The sequence below is a fragment of the Anguilla anguilla genome, chromosome 14, assembly GCF_013347855.1.
Source record: "Anguilla anguilla isolate fAngAng1 chromosome 14, fAngAng1.pri, whole genome shotgun sequence".
Classification (NCBI taxonomy): Eukaryota; Metazoa; Chordata; class Actinopteri; order Anguilliformes; family Anguillidae; genus Anguilla; species Anguilla anguilla.
In genome coordinates this window covers 7,556,337-7,569,082 of record NC_049214.1, presented here as the reverse complement: position 1 = coordinate 7,569,082, position 12,746 = coordinate 7,556,337, and the positions used below count along the sequence as shown (strand labels likewise).

General features: G+C 39.9%; 2 protein-coding genes across 3 annotated transcripts in view; one reads left to right on the top strand and one right to left on the bottom strand.

The window, feature by feature from the left end:
* LOC118212857 (homer protein homolog 1) overlaps positions 1-1,440 on the bottom strand; it is a 51,179-nt gene extending 49,739 nt beyond the window's left edge. Inside the window, exon 1 of one of the 2 annotated variants that reach the window (XM_035391263.1) lies at positions 278-1,440. In XM_035391263.1, the coding sequence (XP_035247154.1) occupies positions 278-282 (5 nt within the window). In that variant the 5' untranslated portion in view covers positions 283-1,440. The remainder of the gene's footprint in view (positions 1-277) is intronic. The other variant, XM_035391262.1, reaches the window with a different exon arrangement.
* Positions 1,441-3,481: 2,041 nt separating this feature from the next.
* tent2 (terminal nucleotidyltransferase 2) lies at positions 3,482-12,331 on the top strand. Its single transcript, XM_035392089.1, has 15 exons — positions 3,482-3,659; positions 4,234-4,414; positions 4,534-4,656; positions 4,978-5,239; positions 5,799-5,913; positions 6,046-6,137; positions 6,273-6,336; positions 7,483-7,549; positions 7,942-8,018; positions 8,131-8,259; positions 8,378-8,421; positions 8,681-8,817; positions 9,611-9,702; positions 10,379-10,458; positions 10,641-12,331. Exons 2-15 carry the CDS (start codon positions 4,269-4,271, stop codon positions 10,713-10,715), a joined length of 1,503 nt encoding a protein of 500 aa, XP_035247980.1. The 5' UTR covers positions 3,482-3,659; positions 4,234-4,268; the 3' UTR covers positions 10,716-12,331.
* Positions 12,332-12,746: the final 415 nt, after the last annotated feature.

The window sequence follows — 12,746 nt, the reverse complement described above, 5'->3', positions numbered from 1 at the left end:
TATTAAGGCAAATATATGTGCAAGCCAAAGATATGTATGTTGCCAGCTGTTACTGTTTTGCATTTGTTCAGTGCTAGGTATAATTAGGCTAACCGGCAGGCAACATGCTAGAAAGCCACATGATATGATTTGCAAAGCAAGTCCTGTAAACCATGCCTATTCCATTTACCTTGAATCTCTATAAACTACCAATATTACAGTATCAACAACAACAAAAGACAAATTATAGGCTACTGCTTTACAATTACACATGTAGACTATGTTGTAGGCTACTTACCCCATTTTGCTTTATGTGCTGATCTGAATGGTCCTGACAGCGAAGCTAAATTATCCCACTATGGGTCTTGCTGTAGGTCTCCTCCGACCCCTTGTATACCGCTGTGTATATCCTTGATGGCAGATAGTGGTTTGGTGAGCTTTTCGAGATTCGGTTGCCTTCAGAACATGACTTTCAATCCAGCTCTTCAATGGTGATGTTTTTACATCAAATCCATAGAAGTGTATGGTACTTGACCCCAAACATTTCGTAAACGTTAAATAATATGGATTTTGCAGTTTCCATTCCGAATTATGAATTCGCCACAAACGCGAAGGGGAAGCCGCTACTATGAAAGAAGACTCATGATTAACAGTCCCTGTTTAATTCCGATTATGCACACAAGGCACATAAAGTATGGTTTGCTCGCATAGGACCGCGGTGCGCTTGTGTTCGTTGGAAGGGGTTGCAAGCGCCACTGCCTTCTCTGATCTCCAAATGACCCTTCAAAATCCACTCTCTCCGAAATGCAGCGTATTACAACTCCGTGTTCTTTCTTAACGCCCTCTGGTATTTACTTTCAAAATCTGATACCTCTCCCAGAATGTAACCAGCTGCACCGCATACAGTTATCCTCGGGCAAGAAAAATGCTGAACCTTCATTCCCGTTCCCGCTTTAAGTTAGCCGACTATGTTGTCGTTCTTCATTCATTCGTAGCCCATTGCAGTTCTCTCATGTCATCAGAGCCATCAAAATTCCTCCAGAGCATATCATAACGCTAATGTGTAATGGACAAACAAAACAATAAAAAGCAAACAAAAAGATGGCAAACAAAAACAAAGCCAATGTGAACATGTATTCTCAATAACACTATTTGTTTTTTTGCCCTTATTCGCTGAAAAAAGAAACCCGGTGCATTTTCAGGTCTCCATCAGCCCTTGTATTTTAGAAGACCAGATGAATGTGCATCGTCTTCTTCAATGTCTGTGAAAATAAACCAAGCAAAACAGAATAAAGCACACATAATAATAAAAATCAATTAACATGCATATCGTTTATACTGCCCCATCCTTGCTGAAATCTTTCACACGTTTATAAATTTTCTCACATCCATTCCCATTCCGTTCAATATCTCTGTCCCTATCCTACATCCACTGACAAGTATTAAATGGACTAGCGTCACCACGCCACCTTCCGCACTGACGTCACTGCATGCTCTAGGGACTGACGTATCTACCGTAAGGAAGGTGACGTTCAATTACTCCAGGAAGCGGTACTATAATGGGTTACCAATTTATCTTTACAGCTTCTCGCCCTTCTCGACAAATTTAAACAGTATTTAATTTTTTTAAAATTTTGATTAAAAATAACTGAAGTTAGAAATATTATATCCAAGATATAATTATTGCATCTAATATATAATTATAGATTATTCATTAGAATGTTTCTTGGCATATTTTTCGAATGATCAGTATGTTTAATGTGCACAAACTGTGTACAAGGGCGATGCACCTTAAAGTGCATTAAAATAATTTGAAATAAATCATGATCTCTGTTTAACCCCTGCCTTCTTTACCTAAAGTAATTTATGTTAAAAAAAAAACAAATGACAGCCTTTGCTGATACTCCTCAGTCCACCATGATGTTTTTGACTGGGATAGCCGAAGTTTGCGTCAGCAGTCAATGCGAGTGTGGCAATGATCCTGAAATTAGCATATTGGCAAATATAGCTCTGTTGATTGATGCAAACTGCATTACTGAGTACACAAATGTAGCCTATTTAGTATGTTTCTGTTGTAATTTGCAAATCATAACTAGCATTGCATTTTATCATTTGAAAATCAAGTTGAGAAACTAATATACACTTTAAAGTCCAGTTTATAGGGTACTTTATCAAAGTGTAAAAAATATATGCTTACTTCAACTTTGTTTGCTACAATTTTCTTGAAATTTCTTGAATTCTGTTTCAAAATATGTGGAATTATGAAATTTCACTCCCACCAGTCAGTAAGCAGAGAGGATTTTAATATTATTACATCAGAATTATCAGTTTCTTTCTTCAATTTTATTACACGCTAGAGTTCTGTATTACTTGTTGTCTGCTACCTCAATAGTCATCAGGCAGCCCTGAGCCAGGAATATATGGGGGACACTTGGATAGCAATGATGTATATATTCAGCCTGAGGCTAGGAAGTACATAGAAGGAGAACTCACAACAGTGCAGCAGTAAGTCAGTTTCTTCATCAAGAATGTAGTCTGATACCACATTAGCTAAACTATGATAAATAAATGGACAGCATCTGCACAGATAGGCATCACCATGCACCACAATCAGTACATTTAATTGGTAAAAATCTGATCTTTGCAATATTTTGCCCTTGTTTATGATGCATATGTCCAGTAAACACTGTCACCATCATGGGATTGAATGGCACTAACAATAACTAATATTATTATTGCCATTTGGGTCACATTGCACTTACACTCTGATGGCAGAGCTATGGACTCAAGGGTCTGCAACCATGGTCCAGGTCCCATAATCTCTATTTTTATTTTTTTTTTCACCATAAAATGAGCAACCAATTCTTACACCCAAGTATCTAGGTGATGTGAGTTAGTTGTGTTACCAACAGCTTTAGTTTTATTAACAACAACAATTTTCACACCCTGCAGCTATCCCAGGGGATGCAGACTCCTGCTGATGCTGTTTCAGTTCCTCATCAGCAATGTGTATCTCCAACGTTAACGACCAGAGGTTTATACTTGATCATTATATTACGCGGATCGGCTTGTGTAGGCAGCGGGGGCGGGGGAAGAGGACCTCAATTGAAAGGATGAGCTATACGTCGGATAAATAAGTAAATTAATAAAGATCTGAGAATCTCCACAATTTCGATTGGGCTTTACTTGATCAATGGTGCGCAATTTCACTTGTATTAATCCAGCATGGATGAATCATTACATGATTATATATCAGTGAATTCGAGCAGAATTTATTAGGTAAACGCCGCGTTTGAGCTGTTTAAATACTAAATTGCTGAACGGTAGATCAGTCGTTTTTGAGGTATTCGTGCTTTTTAGCCTACTATGTAAAACACTGATAGCTACACAACAAGCTCTGCTTTTGATATATGCCTGGTCTGTGCTCAGGATAAACAACATGCCAAACAACATTTCTATTGCGTGCACCTTATTGGGTGTACGGTAAGGTGAATCCTGCAACCCGGAACAAGAAACTGAAACAGCACCAGGAAGCAACCATTGGGAATTTATTGTTTGTCAGTTGACAAACATGTAAGGCAATAACAAAATATAAAATTTCATGAAAAATATGATATAACATGAATTTATCCTTAATTCAAATGGTAGACTATTAATATGCCTTCTCTGTCCTGATTTAGGTAAGCACTGGAGTCTTTGTTTTGGTATTGTATCATTTAATGTGAAATGCAACTTTGCAAGCAGTAACTTTGCTACGCTAACCTCAGCTAGCAAGATGACGTGCTGTTTGGTAGTAATAATAATAATGATCTTAATAGTTAAGTATTATTTAAAACGTTTGTTTAATACACATGAATGGTCTAATCATGTGTATTAAACAATCTTTTTTACTAGGTTTGTTGATGAGGACTCTCCATTTCCGAAATTTGCAACCTAGCTAACACGATATAACACATGTATCAATCGATAGTATAACTACTTTGCAACTTGTTACGATACAGCGTGTGCGTTGAATAAGAATGGTTAACGTTACTGCATTGATTAGTTTGCAATCGAGGTAGGAAGTCATTTTTAATTTAGACGGTTACAAGTATGATTCGTTAAATCTCTGTTTAATTTATCGGCCGATTTCCGCACAAGCCATTTAGCTAGCTATTTAACGTTGCTCGTGTTTGTAATTAGTTAGTAGCTATCGATAGTTGAAGGAATGCAAACTGTATGTCAACAATGCACTTGTTTTTCATGTAAATGTAGGTACAAGAATAAATGTACGCCCTCACAGACAGAAGATGTACCCCAACTCTTCAATTCTGGGGCGTCCACCCTTCCCCCCTAGACGTGGCCAAGCTAACGGCATCGTCGCCCAGCTCCCTTTCCCCGTTTTGTTTTCTCCACATCAAGTCATCGAATCACAGTTCAACATGAGGAATACTAAGTAAGTACCTTAGAGGAAATGTTGTAACAGCGCAGGAAATGCAGAAGTAGTAAAAAGGTTGTGATTGTACTGAAAGTTAAATTGAATTAAGTTAAATTTAGATCTCTTTATTTTTCCAGTTTCCACGGCCTGCCGCTGAACAACGTCGCCCGTCTCCCGGCAATATCCCCTCTTGACTGGAAGCCAGGACTTCACTCCCCTCCACATGTCCCCAGTGTTTCAGCGGTAACACTGGGCAGAAAGTGAGACTTTTTGAAAGTATATTTCAACAGTGTTTCCATATGCATTTCTTGTACTTAAAAGGCATGCGTACATGACCTGGTATTAAAGTGCTAAGGTTCAGCCATATTGTGATATCCTAATTCAGACTTCTGCGCAACTTCAGTCTGACATACCCTCTGAATATTGAGTGAACATGGGCATGCCCCCCTGAATGTCAGCGAGATGAAACACACCCTCCTGGTGGCCTACAAAATAGTTTGGCTCTGTCAGTCATAGATTGATTAGTGTGTTGCCAGCGCTGAATTCTCAGACGGGTTAACGGTGTAATTGCTGTTTCTCAGGAGGAGGAGTGATGAGCACAGCCCGTACGACTTGAAGAGGCAGCGCTTCAGCTCGCCAGGGCGCCACCTGGGCACGCCCGAGGCGGCGGCGGCGGCGGCGTCCCCCCTGGCAGCGCAGACGGCGAGGTCACGCCTGCGGGGCGAGGGCTGCAGCCCCGCCTCCTCGCCCCGCACCCCAAAACCTGCGGGCTGCGTGCCGCCACTCAACGGGCAACCCCAGCACAGTGCACCTGCTGTCCCGCTGCCTCCTGCCAAGGACAAGGTGAAGCCCTAACATTTTCTGTGCTCTCTGAGTGTCGCTGGGAGGGTTCTAACCTGCACGTTGGGTAACTGTGCTAGTTAAAATAGAGCACGTGTCATATGTTTTTTGTGGAAAACGGCTAAGTCCTTGAGAAACTTTTCAGTGTATGGAACATACAGAACATTTCAGGGGATCATGCTGACCATTATGGACTGAGGCTCAGGCGCAGGATCTGATTGGTCCTCAGTTGCTTTTCCCCCATGTTTATCTCAGCAGCTACCATTAAGTACTCTTGGGTTGTGCACTTGGAAGTTTACCTTAAATTCATTGTTTGTATTCCAATGTGCTGCTGTTGTTGCTGTTACACTGTGCATGACCTGCTTGGCAAACTTTTTAAAGGGGGGTAATAAAGATGAAAGGTGAAAAGGATTTTAAAAATTGTTTTCCGCCTTGCTTGTTCCGCCTATTTGCATCTTTTAAAATTGGGAAGTGGGCAGAGACGGGCCAAAAGCGGGTGTTGGTTGCTGTACACTTTAACGCTGGTATGCATGCATTACCTGTGTGCTCGTTTCGCCTCCAGCTCAGTCAGCAGATCCTGGAGCTGTTTCAGGCCTGCCAGCAGCGGGGCGATGACCTGCAGAAGAAGGAGGTGTGCAGGGCGCAGCTCCAAAGGGAAATCCAGCGCCTTTTCCCCAGTGAGTTCCCCACGCGAACTTAAAGAGCCTTAACAGAGCCCGTCGCGGCCTGCTTAGCATTCTGACGGCCAGCTTAGCTCAGGCGCCGAATGTGCTTGCGTGTGCACACCTGTGCGCTGCTTCTCTTTTCAGATTCACGGGTGTACTTGGCAGGCTCCTCCCTGAATGGGTTCGGGAGCCGGTGCAGTGATGCAGACTTGTGCCTAGTCGTCCAAGACGGACCAGTAAGTTCATTTCAAAATATGTAGGAAAACATTGATGTACTTATACTTGTATGTAGCGCCTTTGGCACAAGTGCAACTTTTGTAGGCAGTTTGTATACTAATTTTAGCACTAAATTCTGCTTCTGTATTTTTCAGCTGAACCAGAGAACTGATGCTGTGTATATTCTCAGTCTTGTACAGAAGCTGTTTTACAGGCTATGTAAGTACCATTTCTGCATACATATTTAGCATCACATTATTCAGTTGCATTTTATATGTTATTTCAACTGTAGCCTATCTATGTTTATATTTTTCAAACTGTTTATTCACTTTGTGACTGTGTTGCTGAAATCCTTTTAGTAGGATATTTTGACATTATTTTATTGCTTTGCTATAATATTTAGGATGTGTAAGTTCTCATCTCATCCTAAACATTAATGAACATAGTTACTCACAGGAAAACATCACCATTGTAACAATGGGAGAATAATTTTGATTATTTGATTTTCTACAGTTTTTAAGTTGCTTCAATGGCAATTTTTAAAAAAATATTTGACATTAATTTAAAACAGCAATGTATCATTATTTAATGTTTATTCTATAATTTTAAAAATGGTTAATCCTTCATTGCAGTGTCAATAGATCTTTCCAAATGATTAATCAATTTCTGTTCCTGGTAAACATTGTGTTATTGACACATTGTTTTGAATACTCCTGAATGAAATGTATGAATATATATGAATGGTAATTGCTGCCACCTGTGCACCACCGTGAAATATTTAGTAATAATTATTTTTCGTAATTATTAAATGACTCGTTTAGGTGGCTCATGTACCGTGGTGATAAGGCTTGTACAGATTGCTCAACAGGTGGCTTCGAGAGGATTTCTGGGTATCGTGCTACTAGAGTACTGAATTACAGGCTTTGAAACTTAGGTGAATGAGAATTTGTGACCTTAATTCAAAGCGTTTCCAATCAGTGCAGCTCACAGACTCGACAGAGTGCTTCTGCTCCAAACTGAAGACTGCTGCTGTACTGATTGTATTCTCACCGCTTTGGTTGTTTTGCTTGTATTCTCAAGCCCAGCTGCATACGAGGAAGTTTTCTGGGAGCTTGTCTTACTCAGAGCAACTGGAAAATCACAAAGGGATTAAGTTTGCAGTGCAGCAACACAGCTGCACATAATCCAACATTTAAATTATGTTCAGCATATAAAGCCAATCTGATAAATTGCCTGGAAATGTTTAGGATCAGTTTAACTTTCCTCTGTAGCCTCGTAGGGACCTAGTGTGAAGCTGAAGTTTAATCCTAATGTAGATTATTTTAGAAATGTTTTTCCTGTGAATGAATGACCTTTTATTTGCAGCTTACATTGAGAGATCTCAGCTAATCCGTGCAAAAGTGCCGATACTGAAATTCAGGGATAAAATCAGGTATGTGAGAAACCCAGCAGTGTATTATCCATGTACTGTCATGTTCTGTCTGAATTAATTTTCAAAAAATTACATTCAAAATTGTTAAGCACCATTTGTTATTTATTGCAGTTAAACATGCAACAAGATGCATTTCTGCATCATTCTTTCTGTGTTCATGCTGAAATGTAGTCTAAGGGAACCCAGCCTGACTTGAACTATAAACAATAATCTAACCACTCTGCCCAGGTTTTTTATAGCACAATGACAACTCCCCCTCTCTCCTGTTTAATGGTGCTGAAGTTATGAAGGACAGAGACTTTGTTGGAGGTTGTGGAAGTCATAATTATATCCACGCATCGCCGGCTGGTTAATTGCATCCATTAAACCCTCAATGTCTTTGTTCCCTGCAGTGGAGTGGAGTTTGACTTGAATGTAAACAACATTGTGGGAATACGGAACACATTCCTCCTCCGAAGCTATGCATACAGTAAGCGCAGCTTCGCCAGTGTTTTCCAGAGCCTCTCACGATGGAGCTTCTCAGATCATTGGTTGACTCAAATGGTTAGATTTGAGATAATGGTCGTTTCCTTTCCTCCCAGTCGAAAGCAGAGTTCGACCCATCATCCTTGTGATAAAGAAATGGGCCAGTCACCACGGGATCAACGACGCAAGCCGTGGAACCTTGAGCAGTTACTCATTGGTGCTGATGGTCTTGCACTACCTTCAGAGTGAGTGGCATATCAGTGTGACATTGCAAGGCGGTATATATCATTCACTTCAAAATAGGGGCAGTGATACTTTTCCTCAGTAGGCTGGCTACTCTGATTTCCGTTGTGTTTTCTTCAGCCTTGCCTGAGCCTGTCATTCCCTGTTTGCAAAAGGAATATCCTGTAAGTCCACTTTCTGTCATTACTATTGATGGATGTCCAGGAATACATTGCATCTGTAAATATTTTCAACTTTGGAATACAGTAATACAATTTAATTGCGTGAGAAAATTGTGCTGCATTGAATTTATGGAGGAATTTTTGTGATTAATTTAGCAAAAAAAAAAAAGTGATGAAATGTGAACCTCTTGCTTCTTTATTCTTGCAAAACATTCAGATCTAATTGCGGTTAGACATCTGATCTTTCTAATTCTACCGCCAGGAATGCTTCAACCCCTCTATGGATATCCATCTTGTACCAGAAGGACCAAAAGATATTCCCTGCTTTACCTCCAGAAACCAGTCCACACTTGGAGAGTTGTTGCTTGGCTTCCTGAAGTACTATGGCTCTGTTTTCAAGTAAGGAGGGTGACTTTCGGAAACGTCTCTGGTAGTCCTTTAACTGCATCTCCACGGTATCACTGTTTTCTAAGCCCCTCTATATGGCCCAGTGTCCACTCCACTCCAGGGTACGGACTGTAGACTCAGCGAGCCGAGCAAAATGAGAACTGGTTTTACTTAATCGCTTCCATTTAGCTGTGAAACATTGCTCAGTCCATTACATTAATCACTGCTTATCCCTGACTGCTTATCCAAGGTGCTCATTATACCATAAGGGGAGGCTGACATGCAGCTGAGCATGAGAAGTAGCATTGAGCGTGCTATCCTTGAGTCTCGCTTACCCTCCCTGGCTCTCGTTTCACATTGCTCCGCTGACAGACGGAAGCAGGTGACAGTGCAGTCTGGGGAGAGTTCCTTTGACGGACGGCTTGTTTATGATTATGCGGGAGACCTCGCTGTAAACGAGCCCTGTATGTGAGAATGTGATTATATCCGTCTGGATTTGATTTAATTTGTTCCCTCCTTTTGGCGTGCTTTTGGTGTCCTCGTCTCGCTTGGCTTGAATGTGTTTTGGAACACTGATAGTGGCTGATGCAAGCATGCCCCGTGGCACTTCCTGCTTACATCAGCCAGATGCACCTCAGTTTAAATTACTGATATTAAGCACAGATAATTGCCCCTCACTTTTGGCCCCGGTTGGTGGAGGTTACAGGTCTTTGAGTGTCCTCTTAATACTTCTAAATGGATCATTTACATGGTCAAACTCTTCTAATACTTTCATGTTCTTACCAAATTACCCTTTTTTTCCCAGTTGGGACAGATCAGTGATTTCAGTTCGAGAAGCTGAAGCTTTCCCCAAACCCAATTGCAGGGAATGGAGGGACAAGTTCATTTGTGTTGAAGGTAACCTAGTTGTGCTCCTCCTGTTTGCCATCACAATATCAACAGAATAATTGTTTCACTGTAACAGTATCCATAAATGTTGAGAGAAGAATATGTTGCATTACAGGCATTTAGCAGACACTCTTACAACTTTTATATAGCATTTACATTAGCAATGCTGGTTAATACCTTGCTCAAGGATACAATAGCTCTGGTTATAAGACCAGTTCCTTACCCATTATACTAAAGTGGCTTGATGTAACAAGAATAGAACAGATGTCTTGCAACAGCCAGATTTTGTGTCCATTTTAGTATACCTTTAGGTGTTTTTGAGTCTGCAAAAAGTGCCTTCATTCACATTCATTAGGAATTGACTGCCACTTGTCTGGTTCTTGCATGGGGCATATTCCATGCTTGGATAATAGTGTCCTCAAATGGACACTACAGGATTCCTGTATTTTCTACAGACAATTGTAACCACAGACAACTACACACTTGTTTTGTTGTGGACAAAGAACTTTATATGTGCAAAAAAAACCTGTCATAGTAGTAAGGTTTTCATTTCTATAGGTAATATACTAAATGTGACATTGGCAGCAGGATTGGCATTGTTTTGAATCTTACATGCCACTTTGGATCCATGTACATCAGTCCCTCATACATGGAGAATGTCTTTCTTATGCGTGTTTTGTTTCAGAGCCCTTTGACAGAACAAACACAGCGAGAGCAGTCCATGAAAGGTTCAAGTTTGATACCATAAAGGAGGAATTCAGAAAGGTATTTTTCCAGCTTCCACATTGGAGTGTATTTACAGAGTTACTCAGGGCCCGGTGCCGCCTTCTATGGAGGAATAAAAGCATTATTTATTCACTCATTAATGATTTACTGTAGGGCTGTCAAAATATGAAATATTCATGCTAATAAGGCTAAATAAAAATACATGTTTGGTTTCTTTGTAGTCTTGGCAAATGCTTCAACTGAAGAAGGACTTGAACTTCATCCTGCCAGTGAGGACAACCATACAGAAGAGATAATGGTACCACAACCTCTGTGGGGTGTGGAAAGACCTGCCTGTGGTCTAGAAAGAGGTGCACCTATCAGGAATTTTGGGGGGCATTAGAATATAGTTTTCCTCATTTTGTGTCAATGAATTACAGTACTGTAGCATTTGTGTGCTCAGTACATGAAGGCCATATTTGGACAAAAAAATATTCATATTTATTGCACTGTTCTTTCAGTTGAGCTTTCCTCCTTTCAATTTACTAATTAATGTAAATATAAAATAATTTTGCTACTTCACCTCAGCTTGTACTTTTACACCTCTGTCTTGCCCTGATCTTTGGAGAGCTGTAAGACTGTTTAAAGTACGACCCTGAGGATTTTTTAAAAGATATCTTTTTTTACTGTCTACTGTGAGGGATTTCCGTGTTCACTTCAATGAAATGCTTGAACGCTCACTATGAGACCACACCTTTTCATGCAAAAAAGAAAAAGGAAAAAAAAAAAAAACTGAAATTGTGTTGACTAGTTTGCAGAGGCAATTCAGTGGCTCCCATTTTTTGATGGGCATCTTTTAATGATAGTGGGAAAAATATGAAATGAAAAAGTGTCCATGTGTTGTACAATATTTGTGACAAATTGTTCCTGAATTACAAGTAGGCAGACAGACTTGAGTGCAGCATTGAATTTTGTATTTTTTATTTATGCAATGTTTTAGCCCCCTCAAGGAGGTGCATTTTGACATCTGGTATCAATAAGCATTCACTGAAGGTGGTTTTGTTACTCCATCTTAAGAGTGCTGTATGTAACTCACTTCACTTCTTCAGTGGAGCCCTGTGGTGATAGAGTTCCTCTGTCACCTAGTCACACATGCTTTTCTTTTGTTTTGCATCTAACAATTTTCTTCGCTTCAGGTCTGTGCTACCGATGTTGTAGGCTTCAAAGAACACACGTGTGGCCCAAATCTTATTTTTTTCCCCCCCAAGTCCTTTGCAGTAGTTACCAATGCAAAAGCTATTGCATGTAATTACACTTCTGGTTACTTGTGGCAAACCAGGGTTTGACCTTCAGTTTAATGGGTCTACATTTGTGGTTCAGAATGCTGCAGTCATAGTGTATCTGGGCTGCTTGTGCTCCTTGTGTATTTTTTTTATTTTTATGTCAATATGTGGTATGCGGCAATTTCTGTGTTTGTCTCTTTTTGTATGTGTCTCCGAAACTTTGAATTGTTACTTTAAGCAATTAAACTTGTGCAAAATAAGTGCCATTTTTTTCTTTTCACCTGTATTTGTTGACATGTCAGTAGAAATTGAAATAAACATCTTGTTAAGTTGCTGTTTTGATTTATAGGTACCTAGGTTTCGGTCTCCATATTTGGAATAATTACACACCATATTCAGATTTTAGTATATTCTGATACCTTTTAGTATTTATATTTGTGTGTTGGTGTCAAGATTAGGCACTTATTGTGTTATCAATATTGTGTAAGATCTACACTATAAGGAACAGTTTGGAATTTGTTTAATGTGAGATACCAAAGTTTAGTCAATACATTTTTTGGTGGTTAACTATTCACACATTGATTAATTTTAAGGCAGAACATTTTCAACTTTTGTTTTGTGATTTATTTAATAAATATTTTTGCAATCTGTGTTTGTAACAAGTTTATTTCCAGCTGCTTTCTAAGTACCACTTGGGTAGAAAAAGATGGCCTGTTAGAAGTATGACCACCAGTTATTTCACTTGAGTAGGAGGTTCATCGGAGATTTTTTTTTTGGCTGTCTGTAAGAATTCACTGTTTGTCTTAAGTACCTTTTACCCCTGCTTTTACTTCTGGATCATGTTTCACATTTTAAACTATGTTGCCATCCGGGTAGTGCTTTTAAGGTTGCTGGAATATTACTCCGCTAGCTTATTTGCAAGGATTTATGTTGCGGTTAACTTAAGGTAGCTACTGAGCAAAAAGGTGGAAACACTTCCATAAATGAGGGACAACCTGTATTGATGCAGGTGCTTCTACACAGGTGTGGATCCTGTGCTCATCCATGCTCATAGTACTTGTTTTC

Bases quoted from the DNA above. Each gene is read 5' to 3' on its own strand.
- tent2 (XM_035392089.1), top strand. From the start codon at position 4,269: ATGTACCCCAACTCTTCAATTCTGGGGCGTCCACCCTTCCCCCCTAGA. The intron at 8,260-8,377 runs GTGAGTGGCATA...TGTTTTCTTCAG, and splicing joins GGTCTTGCACTACCTTCAGA to CCTTGCCTGAGCCTGTCATT. The intron at 8,422-8,680 runs GTAAGTCCACTT...TTCTACCGCCAG, and splicing joins GTTTGCAAAAGGAATATCCT to GAATGCTTCAACCCCTCTAT.